Consider the following 24,941-nt stretch of genomic DNA (forward strand, 5'->3'; position numbering starts at 1 on the left):
ATAATTATAATTGGGCAACAAAATTATAAATAAATAATAATTATAAATATATATAATTGGGCAACCAATGATCCCCATCTTACAAACAGGGAAACTGAGGCACAGAACGGCTAAGGAACTAGCTCCCCGGGTCAGAGTACACGCAGAATGGAAGCCAGGCAGACTGGCTCCAGAGCCATGCTCTGAACCAGGAGGCCCCCCAAACTCTCGCCAGGGGGTGGACAGTTAGGGATCACAGTTACGGATCTCCAACTTCCTTCCTGTCTCTGAGGTCCTCTGCTTCTCCTACCAAGCTAAGCGATCACCCTGTGTGTGCCCGACCTTTTTGAAGAAAGAGGGAGTACCCCGACTACGTTCAAGTCACCAAAATCGCCACTGGTTGAGACCACAAAGCTCCTGAGGGTCCTGCATCGGGCTGCAAACTGGGTACTTGCAGAAAGTCATGAGCCCTGTCCCATGGGGGTCACAGAGCTTCGCCGTTTCGCACTGCTGGCCATTAGCTGGCCAACGGCCCCAAGCGGAACTGGGTAACAGCGCCTCATTCAGTAAAAACCCATTCTCTCCCCTCCAAAGGAGCTCGAGCGATTTGCTCGCTCAGGTCATGGGCAGGAGGGGCATGCTGAGGGATGAAAGCCCGGCACTCCTACCCTATTCAGAGGGGAAGACTGAATATTCTGAAGTTCAGGCCGCTTTTGGGGAAGAATTTAATTCACTGCGAGTTCCTGGCCTGCAGAATTTAATTCACTGCGGGATCCTGGCCTGCCCAGGACAAGATGTCAGGGGCAGAAGTGAAGAGATACTCGCTCTCCAAAGTGCGTTCTTCTCCCTGCATGTCGGTAAACTCGCTGAGGCATCAGCACGCCACATCAAAGAACAAATTTAAGGCAAGAATCCACACGGAAATACCCTAAGAGCACATGACGCCACTCTGAAGGCACCAGGACTACCTGAGTGCAGAAGAACAGAGTCCGAGCACCGAGTCTCCATACGACCCTTCTGGGCCCTGTCCCCACCTTCAGCCCTGGTGGCTCTGCCATCACGGCTCGACACGGTGGGGCTCCCGATGGGCTTCTGTTTGACTTCCGAGTTCTGCCACCCATGGAGCCCCCCAACCTCCACTTTGTCTTCTCTAATGAGGAACTAGTATGTGACCCGCCCAAGCTCCCAGGGCTGGTCACCACGGTGCCAGCACTGGTCAGCACTCCAGCTCCCAGACCCTGCCTTGCTGACCATCCTTCAACCTTTTGTTGAAAATTCCAGCTGTGGAATCTCAGACACACCTTGTTCAACCACCACCTGCCTGACGCTCAGACGGTCCCCAGGGTTTGAAGCGTGTGTGTTGAACGGAAAATTACATGTTGGGCTTCGGCTCTTGGCCTGACTCTGTGATCGGGACCCAAGGATGCCAAGACGTCCCCTGTCCTCAACCACCTCGCAGCTGAAGGCCTGTTCTATTTTGCAGCTGTATGCGCTTGAGGGAAGTTACTGAACTTCTCTGAATGGTGGTTCCCTCATCTGCGAAAACCCCTCCCTCACGTGTGTCCTTGCCACAAAGACACAAGGAACCTTTTCAGCACAGGGTCACCTGGCACAGTACTCGAGGTGCTCAACACATGTTTATCGTCTGTGTCATTATTTTCGTAAAGGCTCCAGCATGTTCCCTAAACCACCGCCGATGTTAATAAAATGGCTTTGAAATCTTAATAAGAACCACCAGCAAAAAACTAGCTTCATCTTGCCGGAAGGTGTGGGGCTTTCCCTCCTGCTTGCTGACGACTGGCTGTTCAGCACAAACGATCTCACTGCATGTCTGAGCTGAACATCAGACTACAGAGTAGGATAGGCCGTAAATCACACACGCAATAGGCCCCCAGATCCCAGAAGGAAGTGGCCATCCATGGGGCCCAATTCCTGTAACCTCACAAGGTAGGGAGAGGCATGAACCCCAGCCCCCACCCCCTCTGGTCAGAAAGAGGCTGGAAAAGCGAGGTGGACTCCTCGTTTCCACTGGATTCCAGACCCACAAGGGCCAGCACTGCAGGCCAGAGGGCCCTGCCTGAGTTGAAACACCACCACTCCCTGCTTCCTCCTCAGACCTCTGCACCTTTGGCAGGTTATTCAATCTCTCTGAGCCTGTTCTTTTATCTGTGAATGGGGGATCATAACAGCACCTACCTCCTCCCGGCTCTGTGAGGATTAAAGGAAATAATGAATGACAAGCCCTTTGCCTAGGGTCTGGCATGTGTGTGTGTGGGGGGGGGGGGTTTGTTTGTTTGTTTTTTGGATAAACTGCAAATTCCTAGGAAGATGTAACTTTCACTCTAATTCCTTCATAAAACTCATTCCCTCTGGAGGAGATCAGCCCCAGTGGGTAGCAACACCCTGCCCCCAACCATTATCACACACTGAGACCAGACTACCTGAGTCACCCTCACGACAGGCTGAGCAGCTTATAGTTCTGCTGTCTCCTCACAGAAGAGTAACTAAGGCCCAGAAAAGCCAGGGGACTTAACCAGAGCACCCACAAGGGCCTCTGTTGCTCTCATCGGCCCCGCTCCCGCATTCACCTCTCCTGGCTCTCAATTTCTAAACGAATGGACCTGGCTGCTTACATTAATCCTGATTATGTAACAAAGGGAACTTGGGTATGCTGAAAGGTGGAGGGAAAATCACCAGTGTCAGTTTACACAGCCGCAGAGGGTCCAAGATGACAGTGCCTCACTCAGGAAGCTGGCTCGCCAGGCCTGGCTGCTCGGCGGCAAGGGCGGTTCTGGAAACCTTTCACCAGTGCTAAAGTCCCAAGGTTCCCTGACACTGCTGACTGCAGCCCATTCCCTCGAGGTCACCACCATGGAGAGGGCCCTCCCTGTGCTCAAGAATTGGTTCCTCTCTGAACTGTAGAGAAATAGCCAGATGGGGCCAAGAGGAGCTACAGCACTGGGCACGGGGAGTCCTCTATGGGTTCTGTCCCCTGTCCTGTGTTCCACGGTCACCCTGCAGCACCTGGGCTCTCACCGTGGGCGGGGGCAGGCTCGAAGGTCCTGGGGGATCAATTCACACAATGCTGCAGGATGTTTCCACCAAGTATGTCTCACTTCCCCAAACAGCGGCAATCCCCCCAAAATGTGCACCTAAACCTGAGTATGATCGAACAGACAGAGCCCTGTTCCAAGAGTAAGAATACGCAGACTCCAAGCCAGCTCTGCCCTCAAATCCCTGAGGACCTCAAAGCAAGCCAGCCTAGCTAGGCACCAACATGGCTTTCCACCGGGAGGTAAATAATGGAAAAGATTTCTACTGTTTTGTTCACGATCTATTACAATTGCAAATATCTGTCCAGTGGCTCAATGGAGTTAATAATATGTCTCTAAGGAGGTCCTTTTTGGCCTCGTACAGTCTAGACCTATGAAAGCAGCAAAAAATCCCTTGAAAAACAAATGTGTGTGCCATGAGCCACCTAGAATAGCCAAATTCAGGGGCTGAAAGCAGAATGGGGGTAGCCGTGGGGTTGCAGGAGGTGGGGGAAGGGAGAGTGGTTGTTTAATGGGGACAGTTTCACTCTGAGAAGACGAAGAAGTTCTGGAGGATAGCTTCAGAACGTGAATGTACTCAGCACTACTGAACTGCCCACTCTAAAATGTTAAGATGGGGGAGAGGGGCTCCTGGGTGGCTCAGTTAAGCAGCTCCGTTAGGCTCAGGTCAGGTCACGATCCCAGGGTCCCGGGCTCCCTGCTCAGCGGGGAGCCTGTTTCTCTCTCTCACTCTTCCTCTGTGTTCTCCCTCTCTCTTTCTCCCCCCTCTCTCTCAAAATAAATAGCATCTTTTTAAAAAGTGTTAACATGGTCCTGTTCACCTGAAACGAACACACACTGTAGGTTAACTACCCTGGAATTAAAATTAAAAACTCAAGGAAAATGAGAAAAAAGAAAAACAAAATAGTCATGATGGCAAACTTTATGTGTATTTTACCACACACTTTTAAAATCCTAAATTTAATCCACAGGTTGTTCCACAGGCTTTTCTCCATCTGAAATCCTGTTACAATCAGATAATTCTCTAGACTTCCTCTAACACCAGAGAGAGCAGTTTTTTTATTTGTTTGTTTTTGGTGAAGGCTACCAGGGGCCTCGAACACAACAGGATCCCCTAGACACAGCAGTATTCCTGGCTCCAGGGCCACCCTTGGAAGGAAGCCCCTGGAAGGTCAGCCCAGGGGTCCTCGGACAGCAGGCAAATGTTCCCAAGGAGGCAGAAATGGCGAAGATGCTGTTTGAATCTCCGCCCTTTCCCGCGGGCTGTCCCCCCAGCCTCGATTAGGCCGTGCTTCCCTGTTCAGGGCATGCTGGCCTGGGCCACCCCAAAAAGACATCATCCCAGGGATCAGTACCCCAGCTGCTCAGGCACGGAGGGAGCTGTCAAAAGCCAGCCGAGTGTTTGTATGTGACAGACTGGGTGACGACATGGGTGACAGACCATCAGTGCCAGGGAGTGCCGTGAGGCACGGCCCTGCTGGAATCCATCCCAGACAGGCCCAGCGAGCCGGGCACCTCCGAAGCCCTGCGTACGCTTCTCGAGTCAAGTGTGGTCCTGTCAGCCTCTGCAGCAGCGGCTTCCACACCCTTCTCCGAGGCCAGGCCGTCTAACTGCACGCCCCACCGTGAGCCCATTATCCACAGGAAGAAAAGGCTTTTCAGAGCAGCCCTGTTGCCAGCCTGCTCTTGCTTCTTTCTCTACTTGTAATTATTAGCAGATGACGCGTCTGCATGCCTGTCTTCCAATAAAGTCTGAGGACATGAAGGAGGAGATGGCCTCATGCATTGGTGATCTCAGTGCCCCAGCATCGTGCTTTATACGGCAGACGCGATAACCGGCGGTCAAGGTCTCGGAGGTACACAAAATTCCACTCACGGGCATACACAAAGGAGGCCCTTAAAACCCCACATGCACGCCCCTTGCCGAATAGCTGTCTTCTTGCTGCCTGCTCCCCCAAAAGGCTACCCACTAGCTGTGTCCCCCAGCACCATGCATCTCACTGTTTTGGGGGGCCTCCTACACAGCAGAGTAGCCAGGGATGGAAGCCCCAGTCAGAGCTGGGCTCCTGGGCTCAGTGCGTGCTAGACGTATGAGGAGGGGTGTGGGGTAAATTTCCCAGGTGTTACTGAAGCCAGATTTCCCCAAAAATGCTCAGATCCCATTATCTCCATAACACTCGCTGATTTATGTGCTGGTGGGGACAGGTTACAACTGGAGGGGATGTTCCCCTGCTTTCTTCACACACCTCGCACACCAGCCAGTAACAGAGAAAGAAACCAAAAATACCAGGAACAGCACGCTTGATGTTCTCAGGGTCTCTCTCAGGGGGGAAAAAGACCAAAGGAAACGTCCCAGAGATCCCCCTCTCAGGCTGTGGAATCTACTTACACGCGCAAACGTCTCCATGTATAAATTGTCTCATAAGCTTTTGGGGGAGTCATGTTTAAGTTTTACTGGATGCCCAAGGGTATGGCGGGGACCTACAATCATGGGTGAGCTTTGATGCTGACTAAAAACTCTCGTGGTGGAAACAAGAGCTTTAAAGGATTTGAAGGTATTCCAGAAGTGAGAGCAGGAGACCCGCATGGTCAGACAGCAGGGTTTTTCTCCCCACTGCACAAACATCATCAGTGTATCCACGGGGGTGCTGTGGCCGAGTCCTTGCCTTCGAGGGGTCTGTCATCTTAGTAAGGACAGCAAGAAATAAACCAAAAACCATACAAGTAATAAAACGACAGAGTCTAAGGGCCCTGAAGCAAAGCGGAAGGGGATGGTGCAAGGAGAGCGAAGGCAGGAAGCCTCACTTCCATGTTGGGGGGGGGTGTCCCAGAAGGGACTTTGAAGCCTGGAGGAGTTGGGCAAGTGGACCTCAGGATGCAGGGGCTACCTGGGGCACAGGTAGTGGTAGGTGGGAAGGAGCCAGCCGTCCCAAGAAGGGTATCACTGGGAGCTGAGCCCACGGTGAGCCCTGAAGTCCACGGCAGGAGCAAGGATCGGTTCACCCTTCAGTCTGTGCGGTTCTGACCTCCGGCCTTGGACGTGGGAACAGAGGAGGAGGAAGGAGGTAAGAAAGGAGGTAAAGGACACTGGAGAAGACACATTTCTCACTGTGAAATCTAGACAGGAATGCAAGCCATGAGGAGAGGTGGTGCTCCCGTTACCGTGAGGGGACACCCCCGAAAGCCTCTCAAGGGAGGAGCCCCACCCACCCTGCCATTCCCAACAACGCTCCCCCAAAACCCTCGGGTTGTCTGGGCTAACCTATCTGTGCTGCTGGCAACGCTGCCTGACCTTGGCCATGCCAGCTGACCCCTCAATGACTCAGCTTCCTGGTAGTGAACTTGTAAAAGGTCCCCGGCAGGAAGGAGTCAGAGTTATAAACAGGGCCTTCCAGAAGCATCTGCTACACGGGTCCCCTTGATTCCAGGGTGGGGCTGTGGCCATTCAGCATTTCTGGAATTGCCTGAATGAATGGTCTGCCGTCTTAAAGCACTGTAGTTGGAGGTTTGAAGGAAATTAAACACACTCTAATCTCCAGTAGTCTAGTTAGGACTAGCAGGCACTCTGGGATGCAGGGATCCCAAATGGTACTTGGGCAGCCGCTCCTCTCCCTGCTCCTTATCCCCCTGGTAGAAATTCCAGGACTGGGGTCTTCCAGTGTCCCACTCCAAACACAAGTGCCTCTAAGTCTGTGTATTCGAAGTCAGAAGAAGATGTCCCAAAGTTACAATGCCCCACGGAAATAAAGGGCAGAAATTTTAAAACTGGAAACTTCCAAAGAGATCATTTAGTTTGGATTCACTCTTGCCATTTTACAGATGAAGAAACAGACTTGCGGAAGTGAAGTGCTTCTCTCAGAGTCACTCAGTTGGTGGGCCTCTGGTTGTCTTAAGCTAATTACAATTCACTCTAGAGGGCGACTGCTAAAAAACAATAAAATAAAGTAAATGGCAAATGCGAACGTTACGTGCGCAGATGTACAGAAAGAAATCTGCTTTTGCCTTGCTTTTCTTTAGTTTGTTCCCTGACCTCCATGCTCAAGTTCTGGGTTGACGAAGGTTCTCCCTGTCCCTTAAACTGGCTGCTCAGGGATCAGAAATCTGTTTCCAATTTAAAGCAGTTTCTGGTAAAAGTCCAGCTTTGTAGTGACTTTCGGTTTTTAGGGTCCCAAAGAGAATTTCAGAAACTTTCTTGTGCCTGTATTATCAGAAAATACAAACGACCCTTGAAAGAGACACTCGAGGGAAGTTCAAAACGAGACTCCTTAGCCAAGGTCAGGCAGAGCACCAGCCACCGGCCTCAGAAGCCTGTGGAGGAACAGGGCTGAGTCCAGGGAGAACGGGAACTCGCTTCCACCTGAAACTGTCCCGACGTGCACGCCCAAGAGGACAGACGCCAGCACCAGCAACTTCTCCGCTTCCTTCCAACACTTGAAAGATTCTTTTGGAAGCACAGAAGGTGCTGGGCGTCCTACCAACTTGTCAATATACTCCTTATTGCTATTACCTTGCTTTTATGAGGAAAAGTCACTTCTGAAGCGGACATTCTTAAAGCTCTAGGTGCGAACTATAAATACGCAGTAATTTGCGAAGAAAGTTAACTGCACGCCATCCTTCCTGGACTGCGTAATACATGTACGTTAATTCAGTTTATTATCTGAGAAGCCGAGATTCAAGGGGAAAAAAACCACTGAAACACAATCACATTAAAAGTGAGCTCTCAAGTCTCACATACTACAATAGGATTTTAACCATTTCGCTGGCCGCTTCTTATCTGGACACTTTCCGTGGTAGAACTTCAACCAGATCAAATCTTGGCTTCTCCCCTGACCGTTTCTTCTGGGTAACAGCTCAGCATTGTCTAACGACACTGAAAAGGCCCACACATGGCCTCCTTCAAAAACACTCAGCAAACAGACTTGGTAACAAAGACCTCCTGTGCCAGGGGAATCCGCAGACACAGAAAGAGGGCTGGCCTTGGGGTCAGCCGATTCTTGCCCATGTCACCGGACTGGCCTTTTAGAGAAACAGGACTTGGCTTCCAAAAGCGGTGAGTTCCAGGAACTTCTGTCTAAACCCTGGACGAACACAGACACCAGGGGGAACATTCCTCAAGAGCCCGGTTTCAGGCTCTTTATCAAAACTGCCAGAGGAGGATGGGACAAGCCCGGGAAACTGTGCTCTCTGCATTTTCTAGAAGGCTCCACCGGAGCCAGATAGGCTAAAAAGGGAAGAGGGGACGGGGAAACACGTTCGGCTCCATAGTGGCCTTTAAAAAGCGAAAAGGAATGACATTCGCATCTGAATGTCAGGAAGGAATACAGGTGCTATGGACTCTAGATAGGTCTCCACCCTCTGGAAAGCACACTGGTCACCTACACTGTCAGGTCTCTCCTCATAACCCTACAAATGGTGACCTATGCTAGTAAAGGTCACTCAGGCAAACAAACCCTAAACCTCTGTAAGTCACATGACGGTATTTAATTTTTAGCCACTTCTCTGGCCGCTGCTGCAGCTGCATTTGCCACTAATGCCACCCATTAATTATGAGCCAATTAGGAGCAGAAATGCCTTTGAGATGACAGCCTTCATCCCTCCCTCCCTGTTCCCGCCTTCCTCTGGTCTTTGGCACTGCGGCAAAAAGTCCCACTCAGAGGGAAAGCCATCAGGCCGTCGTTTGGTAGCTGGATAGGGAATTAAAATCCCAGAACATGAGGAAGAAGAAGAAGAAATTTCAGAAAAGGGCGGGGCAGGGGGCAGAAAATTTCAGAACAGGTGGCAGGTCCCACGTGGAAGACCCGATGTGGTGACCTCAAGCTATGAAAATGGTCTCTGCGGATTCTGCAATCAAAAGGCTCAGAGCAGAACCCCAAAACCAGAGTGTCAGAGGGGTATAGGTGTCCTGCTTATGGCCAGGCACCTTGGGGAACAGGATGGGACAGCCTAGCAGACAGAGAGAATGGCATGGCTTTGTTCTAACATCTGTATCCCCTTTGTTCTACATATAGATACTGAGCTAATTCCTGGAGGTGCCTTTTCCTGACCCCCGGATGAGGTGCAGGTTCCCTGAGGACAGGCTCAACATCCACTACAGGAAGGAGTCGTCAATCTACCTGTCCTCCCAGCCGGACGGGAACTTCTGTCAGGAGAGACCTCCCAGGTGTCGAGCCTTTCAGCTCCCCCAGGGCCCGGCACACATCCTTACTCTCCATACGTCCTCACTCCTCACTTAATTTAGTCATTCAGTGAAATCCAGCAGATGAAGTTGCATTGTTGCAAAGGCCTTTCAACTCTTCCACCGTTCTATGAATCAGGCTAACACAAGCCTACGTTTAGCAAATAAGCCATGGAGACCGTGACTAAGGAAAGAGACTGACACGCCCTGGGCCCGCCCCTTCCAGCCTCACACACATGTATACACACACACCAACATCTCTCCTTTGGAAAGGCTTCCCGGCTCTGGTCTGACTTCTCTGAGTGGCTCATCAGCTAACCCCCCCCTGCTCCTTTAATCCAGGCTCGTGACAGCCCCGGGACATCCTTGGGACATCCCGTCTTCCAGGGGAGAGGGGGGCACTGAGAGTCAGAAGCAGTGCCCGGCGTGTTCCTGTCCTGAGCAGGCCCGGCTGGCAAGCTTCCTGCGGGCTGCCCGTGTCCACCCACCACCTTCCGCACCTACTGCCAGGCCGAGGGCAAGCCAGGCACCAGCCAGCAAAACCCTCAAAGCGGGCAGCATGCGGGAACAAGAACCAGAGGACCTCAAGACAAAGGCGTCTGTGTCCTACCTCCTTCCCCTCTTACTTCTCTGTGACAGCAGTCATTGAGAAAACAGGGAAAACAGACACAGGAGGGACCACGGTGGGAAAATCCCAGCCCCAGCTGCGTGGGATTCAAGGGGCAGGTTCACTTAAAAAGTAAAAGTGAGGCTATAAAAGGCTGACCCACAGAGAAGAACGGGACCCTCACTGCCCCGGGCACCCCACTGCCCTCCCTGCATGTAGCCCGTCATTCACAAGCCTTCATCTCGGTGGCCACACGCAGCTCCTCTCAACATCAGCCCTCCGTGATCAATTTTAAATGTGTTTCAGAGCATGCCCTGAGTACAACCCAGCGAAGGCGGCGGGAGCAGGGGGGCCACCCCGGTCTTTACTCAACAGATGGGAGACACTGTGTAAGGAGAGAGGTGAAGCGCCCAAGGCCATGCTGTGAATCCCACAGTGGCTGGAAACAGAGCCTGGATTTTCCATTCCAATGAGCTAACCTTACCCCTTTAACAGGATCCCCGTTGGATAATAAATACCGTGACCTGGCACCTGCGGAGAGCTTTAGACTTTTTCAACAGTAGAAAGGTTTGTTTGCTGCAAGCCCGGCTCTATTTTCTTCCTAGAGGCAGTGAGCAGATGGGAAAGGGAGGCACGACGGTCGTTGCTACTCTTCCCTGTGGAAGGGAAGGAAACAGCTCCCCTAGCCGACGGAGGAACGATGACGTAGTGCTCTTCCCAACAACAGGCTGTCCTGATCCTGGGATTCAGAAAAGGATTCTCAGGCCAGTCCAAAGTCAAATCACAATACTGAGTTCCATGTTTCAACTCCCTGCTGACATGAGAAGGGGCCACAGCGGCTGCAAGTCGATCCAGAGAGAGAAGCCAGACAGAGCCAGAGATTACCTACAGCCATAACCATAAGTCATCATCCCCTTGCCCTCTGTGCTGGAGTATCTGACCAAAGAACTCCTAGTTACACGTTAGAGCACTGTGTTCCATGCTGGACTTTTGAGTCACTGCTGGTGCTCCCTTCGCTCCAGTTCCTCCCTCCCAAGAATGCAGCTGGGGCCGTGTCATCTTGTCTCAGAACCCAGCTCAGGGGCCCCTGCTGCCATTAACGTGTGAGTCTACTCCCCAGTACCTCCTTAGCTTTCTCCTGCCTTTTCCCTTCCTCTTTGTCCCCGCTCTGCTCTTGAGTAGCAGAAAGTGCCCAACTTCCAGAGCGTCTTATTTTTTTGAAGTTCAGTTTTCTCAAAATGAGAAACAGCACATGTCTTTTCCCACCTTCACAGGAGAGCTAAGAGAATCCAGTGACAGAATGCAGGTGAGAACAATACAAAAACAGTGCAACATACAAGTGCAAAAGCAACATACAAGCATCGGTAGGCGTTCAAGCAATAACACCTTTAGAAACGACACAGGAACTAAAATTAACTGAATGCTTACCAAGTACCTGATGCTATTCTTAACACTCGGGGTATATTGTAATTAATTCTCATCGCAACACTCTGAGGTGGGCAGTGTGATTACCCCATCTTACAGATGAGGAAAATGGGGGACGGAGAGGTCAGTAGCTTGTGTAGGCACTGTCCCAAGGCAGTCTGGCCCCAGAGCCTGCTCTGTGAACCTGAACCACTCTCCTTTTCATCATGAAGCATATTGCCTCCGATATTATCTAGGATTATCTGGGCATGTCCAGGTTTACAAAAGCTGCCCACAAACGTGATCCTGCCTGAGCTTCTCAAAGGCCCCGTCAAGTGGGGAAGCAGATGATGTTAGTCTAGGAGACTAGGATTAGCCTGTGAGAGCAGCAGACACCAGCCTCGCCTAGAGAAGTACCATGGTCAAGGTTTCAAAGCTGGTCCATGGCAGGCCCAGAAATTAACGTCACAGAGCCTACTGGGGCCTTCTAGGGTCTTCCACACCAACACATGCAGCTCTCTCCAGCCCCCGCCCACGGAAGGATCTCAGATGGAGCCTTTATGGCCATGCCAGGGAACCAAAGCTGTCATCCCAATGAGCGACCGCGACAAGGGCGTTTGCCAATCAGACCTTGGCGTGCCACCGCTTTCTGGGTCTCTCGCTGGACACGTCTGATGGATCCAGAGGCCCCAAAAGAAGTCCTCTCGGTGACACGAAGCTGCAGCCCCCCCACTTGACCCAACAATGGCCAGACGTTTCTTAAAGCTGTTACGCAACTCTTACTTCAGCCAAGCTGCTGCAGGGATTTCCATTTCAACACATTTTGTTTTCTCTTCAGAGAGAAAGCGTGAATGTGAAACCGTAACACCTCTTAGTGACCAGACAACGGCCCTTCCCAACTGTCTGGGGTTACTGGTAGGGTGGAGAATGTTTTCAGAGGCACCTTCTGGGAGCCAAGTTCAGCTTCCAGAATGACTAACAATCTCAGGGGTGAGAGAGAGGATTGCGGGGCGGGGGGGGGGGCACATAGGACAACTAAGGGCCACTGTATTCTCCAGGGCAAGGAGCCAACTCAAGATTACACGGTTACACGGCAAGGAAGTCCGGGATGATGCTCCCTGGGCAGCCTCGGGACCTGCAAGATGGCAGAGCCTGGACACCCCAGACCTTTTGCCCCTTTGAAAGCAAACACCAAGTTGGGCCCTTCTTCCCCTCAAAGGGAGCCCGTCCGTCCTGCCACGTTAGCTCAGGATCTAATTATAGCGAGCAATGCTCTGGGGCCAGGGGCCAGCACTTATTTTTGCTGTCTGGTGTCTATAGCACAAAGACCAGCAGGGAAGGCGCTCAGGAAGTGTGGAATGAAGTGGGTGGCCAGAAGAATTAATAGCCTCATCGGGATAGAACGGTGGCTTGCAAATTCTACTGCAAAACAATGGACAAACAAAGGGGCTGAGCATGTTTCAAAGAACTTTTCCCCACCACATCTCTTCTTTTGTTTTAGAGATTTATGTATTTTACAAAGCAAGAACGCACTAGGGGGCTATGGGGGGGGCAGGGGGAGAGAAACTCAAACAGACTCCCTGCTGAGCTCGGAGCCTGATAGGTGGCTTGATCTCACAACCCTGAGGTCACCACCCAAGCCGAAATCAAGAGTCAGACGCCCAACCAAATGAGCCACCCAGGTGCCCCCTCCTCCTCCCACGCCTCTTTATAACAACAACTGTGCCTACGTTCATTCAACCGCTATTCACAGAATACCTTTATCTGTCTTGCTCTGACGGACAAGTCAGAGGGGAGAAGGTCTAGGCATCTGCACACTGCTCAAGGTTCGGGCTTTGTTCTGCAGGCAACAGGGACAGCTAGGGGCCTATGAAGCAGAGAGAGGGACCAACTGATACAAGATGCAGAAGATGGGGCTGGTCCTCAGCTCCTGGCATGGGTTCTGCCGCACGTGCAGAACAGGCTGGATTTTCCATTCCAATCAGCTAACCCTACCTTTTAGCAAATTCCCAGTTTGATAAAACCATGGCCTGGCACCTGCAGAGAGCTATTTTATACTTCTTAGACTGCATTCACTGTTCAGAGTTCATTGCAAACCCGGCTGCATTTTCTTTCTAGATGTAGTAACAAGACCTGAAAGGCGGGCAGGGTAGGCATTGCGACTCTTCCCCATTTAAGAAGAGAAAGTTTCTGAGGGAAGGGGCCCAGGCTGGAGGGGAGGCGGGGATGTCTACATGGCACATCCTGGACACCGAGGCAGCCACGTCTAAGACATGTCTGGGAGGCCACAGATGCCCAGCTTCCAGAAAGCCTGGACCAGAGACACCAGTCTTCCAACTGTGAGTGAGCAGGACGCAGGCAAAAACTGTGGGGAGCAGAGAGGGTGGCGGGCTGACCTCTAAGGAAGACCAGGCCGCTGCCCCCTCATCAGAGAGGCCAGGAAAACGATGACTGATTTTATTAGCCAGGAGATCACTAGCAGCCTCTGTGAGGTTTCCAGCAGAGCGGTGGGCACAAAGCCAAAGGCCTGGCCGGTGAGGGGTCGGAGGGACAGGGGGAGGAGGAGGTGAGGAAGCAGAGACCAAGTGTCCAGGATCCTTTCCTAACCCTGGTTATTTTGAGGAGAAGAACCCCTGGGGCGCATGGGGTCAAGGTGAGATGTCCGGTATTTGTTATTTAAGATGGGATGAGTTTGGACTTTATAAATGCTTGTAAGAAGGAATCACAGGTCGGGGGAAGGCTAAAGATACCAAAACCGAGTTGCTCATGAGAGAGATGACCAAAATAACTGCCACCATGAGCATTTATAGCACACGGGCAGCAGACGCTACAGCAACAGCTTTCTGAGAGATGTCTTGTTCAATTCTTCCAACAGCCCTATAAGGGAGGGCTCGGTATGAACATCCCCACTCTGCAGACAAGGACCTTGAGGTGATAGAGGTCACTCCCGCGGCCCAGGGTAGAGGCAGGACAAGACTGAAACGCAGGTGTATGCAAGTGGTTCCCACGCACTGCCTTTCCCAGGCCTGGTGATTCCCCTCTGACAGAGGGAAGACCCTTTTACCTTATGACAGGAGGAAGGCAGGGAACAGCAGGCTGGATGGAAGGGCGGTGAGAGGACGGTGATCTTCACTGGGGTCCTGGTTTCCCTATGAGCTACGGAGCAAGAGGCCACACAAGGGGCTGAGAAAGCAGAGGGATGGGAGTGTGAGGAGCTGCTGAGAAGGATGGGAACAGGCTGACCAGAACACACAAAAGGACAGGCTGAGGGCCCCAGAGGCACGTGCACACAGGGCACCAGTGGAGGCAAACGTGCAATTTTTTTTTCCAGAAGGGCTCGACGGCCCGATGGGGCAATGGGTCATCCAGGACTGGGGTTTAGGCAGACCAGTGAGGCAGGGAAAGGGAGGTCCTGGGAATGGCTGCAGTGGCCGGCCACAGGCTCTAGGCTGGAGGAGGAAAACAGGGCCAGGCGGAGGCCCAGCCCGGTGGGGCCAGGGTAACACAGCTAAATTCGAGACCTCAGAGGTGGAAAAGTTCCGGGTTAGGACGAGGCCCCGTGGAGTTACAGGCCATCAACTTGAGGGGCATAAAGAACACAGGGGTTTGGATGTTAGTTGGCTGGCAACCAGGTGGGGATGTTCTCAAGAGTGATAGCGGGATTCCTTCCGGGTGGAAACAGTCTTTGCGAGCCAGACGCCAACGTCCAGAGAGATCGGGGAAAGTAGGGGCACAACTATGTTGTTGACCATGACAGAGATGAAGATGAGCACTGAGCCCCAGAGAGCACTCAGGACACAGCAGGCTCCGTCATCCACTGCTTAAAGGACTTCACCCTCACCGCCACTCTCCCCTTTTCACTGACAGGAGACATTGCACTGGGAAAGAGGTCCAAGGTCACGCTAAGCAGAGCCTGGACACCCTCCACACACTGGTGCTCCTCACCACTCCTCCTCCTGCCCCGAGGTGAGCAGATGAGAGAGAGAGAGAGAAAAGTGGAAGGACAGGAGCCTCGAAGGAAGACCGAGACTAAGAGGCTGGTGGGTCACGGTGAGAGGCCAGGAGCCCCAGAGGTGCCTGGGCTTGAGCTGACAGGAAGCTTAACACTTGAGAGGCTTCCGGGAAGGAGTGACCTCAGGCGAAGAGCTGTCTCCCTATCAGGACAGGGAGACGGAAGGAACATTTGGTGCAGATACAAGCGAGCATGTTCCAAGCAACTTCCGCGGGGTGTGATGAAAAATAAAGGAAGAAAGCAGTGGAAAGCTCAGTCGGGAGAGAGAAACCAGCAAGAAAACTAGTATCTGCGTTTTACGGACAAAGCAATTACGACTCAGAAAAGCTAAGCCGGCTCTGCCCCAACCAGTACGTCAATGACTAGGGATATGAATCTCCCCAAGATAGTTCTTGGAGGGTGAGACACGTGGCTCAGAAAGGGGAGCTTGAGGGGAGGTTTAGAGTTAAAGACAAAGTGATTAGATACGTCCCCTCTATGGAAAATGTCAGCCAGAACATTCTAGGTGGAGGCGGGGAGGGGAAGGGCAGGCCCGGGGCTCGCGACACCTGCCCAAGAGTTCCTGCAAACAGCCAGCCCGTACAGATGCATCTGCAGCCGGCACTGAGGAGGCCAGAGGGCTGAGGATTAGAAAACGAAAAGGAAAATTCTCTGAGAAGGAAATGTTGGGTCCTAGGAGAAATATGAAGACAGCCAGAATGTTCTGGGGCTTGAGAGAAGCTACGTTCAACACAGAAGCTAGTTCATCCAGTGGGCTGGGGAAAGGCAGCCCTCCTGAAGTTGGAAGGGGGTCAAGAACCGACGCCCATCAAGTGGACCGCAGTCGGTCACTGCGCCCAAGAGCAGATGGGATGAAAGCTCTCACGAATGAGATGGCCAAAGGTAGCTAAGACATGCCCAAAAGAAAACCAGGAAGGGATAAGGGACACACACACTCCACGAGCAATGCCCTCTCCCGTGTGCCAGGCACATACCCCTGTGTGCTTTAAAGACCCAGTCAGGTAAATCCCCCATGCGGGCACAACTGCCTCTCCCTACTGAAGAGGTGAGGGTGCCTTCCTTGTCCACTAGACTCCTAGGGGCACCCCCTCAAGCCCTGACCCAGCCTGCCCCTCCCCTACTTCCAGGCGGTGGGGGGCTGGGTAAGGTCCGCCCCCTCCTCCAGCAGCAGGCCTGCAAGCTGCAGATCCTGGCTGTGGGTGTCCTCAGGAGGCAAAGAAAAGGACACAAGTTCAAGAACACGCCTTTCTTGACTCCATGCCCCTTCCAAACGCACCTTTTAAAAAAGCATCACCCACTTAAGGACAGAAAAAAAGGGAGGGGAGGAACCTGAAGAAGACAGGAGAAGAGAGACAGAGAAATCACTATAATTTTCTTGCAAGAACTGGAGCAATTTGGGATTTCACACCCTTTTGAAGCCGAGCGGCATCTACTGAACTGTACTTGGCTTTGAAAACACTGCAGTGGGCTCGGGATGGGGCTCCGGCTGCGGCCTTCCCCTTCCGGCTGAGCACCCTTCCTACCAGCCAGCCTGCACCACTGGGACCAGGAGGAGCAAACTCAGAAGTGGAGGAATGCTGAGCTGTCCTGGCACCTGCCTGGCTCGCTGTGGCTCAGAGCTCAGCAAGGCCAACTGCAGAAACCCCGGAGGCCAACCGACGTTTCCAACTGGCTCAGCACCCACCAGCTCCTCGAGAGAAGGCTGAGCCTCACCCCCTGACTGCCCGCTCCTCCCCACGGACTGCGGGAGTCCAACTCCCAACGGACTGCGCCCGGCCCCGGGAAGGGGGGGCTTCTCCCCGCACAGTTACAGACAGCGCTTCCTTGAGAAGCCAAGGGAAGGGCCGAGAGAGGGTCAGCGGAAGTTCCCTCGCTTCAAATCTTTCCTGTTTCCTTTTGCCCCCCGCTTTCACCACCGTGGGATTCAGCATGGTCTAGAGTGGTGTGCCTAATCTGGTTGGAATTTCCTCCTCCACCCACCTGGCATTCTCCCCATGGTCTTGAGCACTCTCCCGACCCGGGCTTGCTACAGCCACCCCACGTGCTGGCCTCGGGGACCATGCCACTTGCACACTCTGGGGCACCGGCTACAGAATCACGGAAAACCCACTGCAAAGCCCCAGTTGGGAAGGAACAGGTAATCACTACCGGTTGGCGAAAGGGCTGTGGAGTCCCCGTGCTCCGGTCCTTGGTACCAGGCAGACCGTACAGTTACTAGGAACTGACAGGAGATCTGGGTGGCCTGGCCCTTTAGGGACTCATTAAGTATTCACACTCCACCCCTGGGGACTAAGTGAGAGAAGGAGGCACAGGAAGGAGCAGAAATGTTGCTGAAGGTCTTCCAAATAACCCTTTAATAATCAGACTGCTGTAGCTTCAGAGACATTACCCATCATCAGGTTCAGTGCTCCTCATACTTTTTTTGGCCATAACTGCCCGTCAGAATGGAGTTGTACACAGCCATTCAGGGAACGCGTGCGCGCGCGCACACACACCCCCCAAACAATTTCACCAAGCAACACACGTCTTACTGCAGGCCACACCACACTCACTTGTATTTTGTACTTTCACCATTAGAGACACTAATCTTTTTTTTTAAAGATTTTATTTATTTATTTCACAGAGAGAGAGAAAGCGAAAGCGAGAGAGGGAACACAAGCAGGGCGAGTGGGAGAGGGAGAAATAGATTCCCCGCTGAACAGAGAGCCCGAAGTGGGGCTCCATCCCAGGACCCTGGGGTCCTCACCGGAGCGGAAGGCAGATCCTTAACCCACTGAGCCACCCAGGCGCCCCTAGAGAAGCTAATCTTTCTTAAAATGTTGATTCCATTAATGGGTCACAACCCACAGTTTGAAAAAACACAGGTAATTAAAGTGACATTGTGGGGTGTTGGTTAGGATAGGACTTCATGGGAAAGCATATTTAACATAATAGTTTTAAGCACTGATAAGGTTGGCTTTCTGCCCCTATGACCACAAAAGGAAGCAGCTCGTCTGGCTCTGTGGTCAAAGTGACCAGCACTGAGTTCCATAGTCCATACCACCTAGGACAGAAAAACTGGGAAAAGTGGGCCCACCTGCTACTCTCACTTAACCTCACGTACTCAAAGTTCAAAATGTGTGCCTTATAAAATCAGAGATGAATTTTTTTCCAACACACAATTCCCACTGCCATGGCTTCGACTGTACTAATTCTTTGGAATTTCAAGTATCATAAAAGAGGACAGTGGGTGTTCTGTGTATGTAGAAAGGGGGACAGGTTAAGAATGGGGAGAAATACCGAACTGGCCTGTAGGCCCCATTTTACAGCCACAAAACTAAGGCGCAGAACAGTGCCTAAGGCATGAAGCAAGTTACAGGCAGAGCTGGAAACCCGATCCAGGCTCCTGGCTCCATTACTCATGGTCTCCATCACCCAAAGTATTTAAGAAAAATACAGTCGAGGTTTCCCCAAGTGATGCATGGATGTGTCCCTGTTTTGTCATGCTGGGCACAGACAACCATGCCGATCTTGGTAGACCTTGCCACTTGGCTGCAGCCTCCCTGGGATCATGCAGCGGGGCTCACACCACTTAACCCTCTCTCTGTGCCTTTTGTCTCAGCTGAAAAATGAAAAGAAGAATCCTTGCTACCCCCTCCCGAGAAACTGTAGTGAGAAACGAGGTGCTTTAAAACCAAACCTGCATGCTTAGAAATAGAAGCCCTTACTAATTACCTAACCAGGGCCTTCATTTTATAGTCAAGCCCTATAAGGTGGGTGACTCGTCTGGGACGGCTCTGTATCCTATCCACAGGTGATTACTTCACTGCTTTGTGCTAAGTACACAGTGACATCTGGATTAAAACAATTAAAGCAATGTCTACGGGGCAGAAAAGAAACTAAACACCAAACACACAATTTAAACATATGAGACAAATACCTCTTAGGCTGACACAGGGAGTTGAAAAGGCATGACTAATTACATCTAATCCTAAAGATAACCGATAGTGATGCTCCAAGCCATGCTCAGCAAAACCTCACATGTGGCACCGGTCCCCAATGGAATGTTCATCTCTGCCACCCTGTGAGTCGGGTGCCTGCTCGAGTAACACCTTCCTGCCCCTAACTTTCCCCATAGTCTGTCCAGGGCATTGGACACAACAGCTTCCAATATGGGAAATTTTATTACATGTGATGGATTCTTTCCTATACAAATGCCACCAGGTATCTGTCCAGGGTCTTTCCTGGAGAAGCTGTGAAAACCTATGAGGCAAGACTCTCTCCCATGCCCTCCATAACCCTGGCAGCAAAGACCATTCCTTCCCTAATCCCCCCTGGGGATGCTGGAGGGTCTGAAGAGATGATGCCTCCCGCAGGGTAGCATCATCAAAGGCTTGGGCCTCACCTTACTGCAAACGCCCATGCTTTCTCTCACTGGATTCGGGTCTGTCCACTGACTGCCAGCTCCCAGAGAGCTGCCCAGGGCAGAGAAAACCCTGACTTTGACATTCTGGTCTTCACATCTCACATGTGGGGTGAGCATCAACAAGAGACAGCTGCCAGTGGGGGAGCTCTGTGGGCCCTGCCTTTCAAGATAACTGCCACCCAGGGCCGTCCCCAAGTCTCAGAAAGCACTCTGGGGTTGGAGTCAGAGGAGACAGGTGGAGTATGAGCCTGAGCAGGTGAATCAGTTCATAGCCCTTTGCCTCCGTTTCTTCATCTGTTAATCCCTGGGTTTGCTGGATGAATTCGATGAGTTATGCCTACAGAAGGGCAAAATGTCAATACCAGCATTACCTTCCTGAACAGTCGGGCAGAAGGCAGCTCTCAGTCTAACAGGGAAAATCCGCCCAGCTAACGCTGCCTCCTTGCACAAATGCTCATAAAACTACCTGGGGAGGTGACAGGCAAACCGAGCGCCTATTACACAACCCACAGTAAGAGTTGGATAGCCCACGCTCTTCTCGCCTGCCCTCCTCCCTGCAACAAAAAGAGAAGGCAAATGTCACTGCAGGGCTCCCTGCCTCTAGGCTGCTCGGCCGCCCGAACTTCTGGGGGAAGCGGTGCAGAAACCCTGAGAAAAGGGGATCACGTCGGGCCTCGCTGAACCGGTATTCCCAAGAGAGCTGCCAAGAACCAGCGGAACCCCTGTCACTCCTCCGCCTGCCCAGAGACCCGGGAAGCAGAAGCCACACACACCCGGGCTGGAGGGCGCGCGGCCGAGCCGGGGCCACGTTTCTCGGCGCCAGCTAGCGCGGTTAGCGCTTCCCGGCGGCACGCTCCCTCGGAAACTGCGCACGTGGGGGCAGCCGTGGCCACCCCGCACACACCGGAGGACGCCTCTCGCCGCGGCTCGGACACCGGGCGCGCCAGCGGGAGCCGCGGAGAGCTGGAAACCCGAAGCCCTCGGATCGCGTGGGCAGGCGTGGTAAGACTGTGCGGAGCTGCACCGATCGCCTCCCTCGGGCACCCCGCCGCCACCACCGAGACCAGGGGCGCTCGCCAATTCTTCTCCCCCGCCGCAGCGCCGCCAGCAGCCGGGGTCGGGAAGGCGGTGGGAGCGGCGGTGCGTGGCGCCGGCCGGAGCACCCTCGTGGGCTTAGGGGTGCCCCCGGGGCCCAGGCGCGCGGCGGAAGAAGCGGCGCGCTCGCCACAAGAGCCGGGGTGCCGCGCCCCACGCCCGCCGCAGCCGGGAGGAGAGGCGCTTTGGGGGCGCTCCCCCAGGCTGCTCTTGCGCGGGATGCAAACGCACGCGCGCGCGCGCTCCCAGGTCCGCTCGCTCCGTCCCGCAAGACTCCTCGCGCCTCACCTTCACCGAGTCTACCGGGTACATGACCGAGTGCTCCAGGATCCCGGCCATCGCTCCGGCTGTCATGTGGGTGGATAAGGAGGCGCTGGTCGGCAGGTTCTCATAGTCCTCCGACCCGGCGTCCTTGCAGCCGCCGCCGCCGCCATCTCGGCTGTCCCCATCCATCCTGCGCCCCACAGCCTGGCTCCCTACGCCGCCGCAGCGCAGCTCCATCCGCCAGCTCCGCGGGGCGCGGGAGGCTGCAGGAGGTGGGCAGGGAGGGGGAGGGGGCGAAAAACTTCACTTCTTAAAGTGGGAACCACCTCCCCGGTTTTGCGGCGCCTGACGCCATGGCGGGCTGGGGTGGAGCGAAGGGGCCCGACACACCAATCGCTGGAAAAGAAGAGGCCGGCCGCGGCCCCACCATTGGTGTGCGGGACACTGGGGACCCGCCTTCCTGTGTGACGTCACTGTCCAGTGCAAATTTCCAAGCAACCGGACGGGGGCGAGAGGAGACGTTGGGGTGTCCCGGGAAGTTGTACAACCTCCAGGGTGCTGCTGCGGCGCTTGGGGCTGGCTGGGCGGAAGAGGGAGTCTGGTGGTAACTGGAGAGGGTCGTCCAGGCCCCCGGCGGGGACATGCCCATGCCCGGGGGTGGAGGGAGATCAGGAACCACACATAATCTTTTCCCAGAGCCCGGGGTTTTGCAAACAGTGTTGCTCAGCAAGCGTTGGCATTCCTAAGGCCTGGAGAGGGGACGGTTACTGCGAATGCCATTTATGGAGCAGTTATGATAGCCAGGTAGGGGGTGAGGGCACACGTGCGGGCGGAGTGGAGTTCTAGAATTGGAGACTCACTGCGTGGTATCAGTGGCTCATACCTCTTTTTGTGCAGCACATGGGCATATACCGTGGAGGAGACAGAGTCAAGGTCCTGTGCTAGGCTGCTTTGCTGGGAAGTACACTCGTTTAGCTGAACATTTTTTCCCTCGCTGGAAACACACAGAGCTAAATGTGTTCCTCTTATTCTCACAAAGAAGCTTAAAGCCACTCTTTCCTGAACTGAGCAAGACATGACTAGTCATCAGAATGGAGCCTTTCAGCACCTTCAGCACATTTTTCTCAGGACTAATAAGCCTGGGAGGTCTTTAGAGGCCGGTCTCTCACTCAGGTGCTAAGTGGCTCCCAGTAAAATCTTAGAGCATTGCATCTACCTGCTTTCTAAGACTCTGGTCTCCTGGTTCTTAAACTCATCCTGAGCTGATCTCTTAAAGTGTAACCCAGGTTGCTTTATTTCAACCTAAACAGTATTGTCTTGTTGTATCTCGGGGATGGAGGAGAAATCAGAAAGCAGAGGAATGACCTGTCTATGGAAGTCTTCTCTGGGAAAGTAGGGCACCTGCATGTCTAAATGTCCGTGTTCTGGGGCTTAAGACTTGGCATTTCTGAGATACCAGACACCTTATCCAGAGAAGCCTTCTGGTCAGGAGAGCTGGGCCTTGAGATAGGAAAGGGTGGAGGAGATCCCCAAGATGCTGCACCCACTCTACCCTCACTCTGCTCCCAAGCTTCAGGTCACAGCAACCCAGGCACCTTCCAGGGATTTGAGATATAGTGATGTGAGCATTGTCCTTCAAGGCCAAGGGCACCAATTCCCCATTTTTGGTAGCGGCCAATAGTAAGTAGCTCCCAGAGGAAGTGCTGAGGTTTTACAGGTAGAAGCAAGCTCTTTGTTTAGTGGTTGGCAGAGAAAATTTTCCCCGCTTTTACCATAGGTGATTTTTAAGAAACATTCATCAAAAGCCACTGATACGCACTTGAAATTGGATACCTTTTAACCAGTACATATTCTTAAAACAGTTGTCCCACTTCTGGAAATGTGCCACGAAAGTGTAAATATGCGTAAGCCCCTCTTCAAAGCACTATTTATAGTACTAAACAATTGGAAACAACTGAAATGTTCAACTAGAAAGGGATGGCTGAATAAATGATGACATGTACATTGGGGTCATCAAAAATTGTGGTTGTGTTATGCAATAAGATGAGAAATGATGATGATACAATGTTGGGTGAAGAAACAACATGAAACTCTATGACATTTACAAAGATGTAAACATTAGTCACATAGGAAGAGGGTAAGTGTTCATTGTGATAATGATGTAGGATTAAAGGTATTTTTACTATATTTTTCAGACCTAAATAATACATGTGTCATTTCTATAACTTAATTCATTTTTAGGATGTAGTCTTCTAATGGATGAGGAGCCTTCTGGACTTTGCAGTGGTGATATTGGTGGAGAGAAGCCATCCTCTGGATGATTAAGGGGACTCCTGGCAAATGTAAACAGGCCCATAAACTTAAGAGATATCAGACTTTTTAAAAACTTCATCAAGGGGGTGCCTGGGTGGCTCAGTGGGTTAAAGCCTCTGCCTTCAGCTCAGGTCATGATCCCAGGGTCCTGGGATCAAGCCCCGCATCGGACTCTCTGCTCAGTGGGGAGCCTGCTTCCTCCTCTCTCTCTCTCTCTCTCTCTCTCTATGCCTGCCTCTCCTCCTACTTGTGATCTCTCTGTGTGTGTCAAATAAATAAATAAAATTTAAAAAAACTTCATTAAGTAAATATTAAGCCAGAGCAATTTAGAAAATATTTGGAATATTTATTATAAGCATTCAGTATTTTTTTCTCATCCTATAAGGTAGATATGGTGGGTTGGCACTCAGCATCTATCTTAAACTCCTTCTTGTACTGCAGTGGCCAGAAATTTGTAAACCTCATTAATCAGATCCTTGCAGCTCATAGTCCAGATGTGAATTATTATATTGTGCCAGTTGGATGAACTGGAGAGATCTGGGAGGCAGAAAAGAGAAGGAGGTCATCTTCCTGCTGCTTTGATGTTTTCTGCTGCCTAGCAAAGTCATAGACACTTGGATAAGAGTGGGCAATGGCTTTCCTCTTGCAACAGCCCTGCAGTGTCTGGTCACCAGATTCATGGATGTCAAGAAGCAATATGGCAGCAGGAACGGTAGCAACCTCCTGATCCCTGTACCGTAGCTTCAGCAGATGGCCTTCCTTGCCTTCCAGGACATGCCAGAGGACCCCTTGGGATGCCAGTTTGGGAATGTGGATCTGAGAGTTTTTCCTGGAGGCCCAGCCTAGGTTTCAGCTCTAACAATACTGTATATAGTAGCAGGAGGGCATAATACGGAAGGAACCATTCCTGGACATGAGAATACAGCCACTAGCCCTGGTCCTAGACTTCTGTGCAAGGCTACCAGCTACCATCACCCAGTGCTTTGGCCACACTGTCAACAAAGAGGGCATAGGGGCTCAGGAGCAGAGCAGTGATCCTTTCCTATAGAGTGAACCTGGAGACTCAGGATGACTTGGCTCGGTTCCACTGGGGTCTCTATGTAAAGTTCCTGAATGTTGACGTTCTGAAGATGTCATCATACTGCCCTAGCCCATCTGGGAGCCAGCCTTCATTTTGAAAGGGGAGTGGGGAGCTGAAGAGGGTAGAGGGTGAAGAGCACTTGACGTGGAGTTATGGACCTGTTCGAACCCTGGTTCCACCATTTACTTGCTATGTGGTTCCTGCCCATTGGTTGGCATACTTCCTCATTTGTTGGTGAAGGAAGCACAAAAAAATGAGAAAATAAAAATCTCGTGGTGAAGCATATATGATTTGGGAGTACTGAAAGGAAAGAAAACGTGAAGGAGTTAACAGTACAGAGGTAAGAGGTCTAAACTTTCTCCAAAATCTTACTTTTTTCCCCACAGTCACTGCTCCAACCCTGGCACCCACCTGCCCACCTCTGCAACACACAGACATAGTAACACCTTGCCCAGATCTCAGCCAATGCTGTGGCTCCCACCGGAGACACCCTTGTCTGCCAGAGAGGAGGCTCTGTGCCTTGGAGCGAGGGCAGCTGGTATGATGTCTCCTA

At 52.3% G+C, this 24,941-nt stretch overlaps 1 protein-coding gene across 1 annotated transcript in view; it reads right to left on the reverse strand.

Moving 5' to 3' along the window:
* The window catches only part of SLC25A37 (solute carrier family 25 member 37), a 35,453-nt gene extending 14,222 nt beyond the window's left edge, over window positions 1-21,231 (reverse strand). The window contains exon 1 of the mRNA XM_032855804.1: window positions 21,019-21,231. Within this exon, the coding sequence (XP_032711695.1) occupies window positions 21,019-21,231 (213 nt within the window). The remainder of the gene's footprint in view (window positions 1-21,018) is intronic.
* Window positions 21,232-24,941: the final 3,710 nt, after the last annotated feature.

This window comes from Lontra canadensis, unplaced genomic scaffold (genome assembly GCF_010015895.1).
Source record: "Lontra canadensis isolate GAN:19392208 unplaced genomic scaffold, GSC_riverotter_1.0 scaffold10, whole genome shotgun sequence".
NCBI lineage: Eukaryota > Metazoa > Chordata > Mammalia > Carnivora > Mustelidae > Lontra > Lontra canadensis.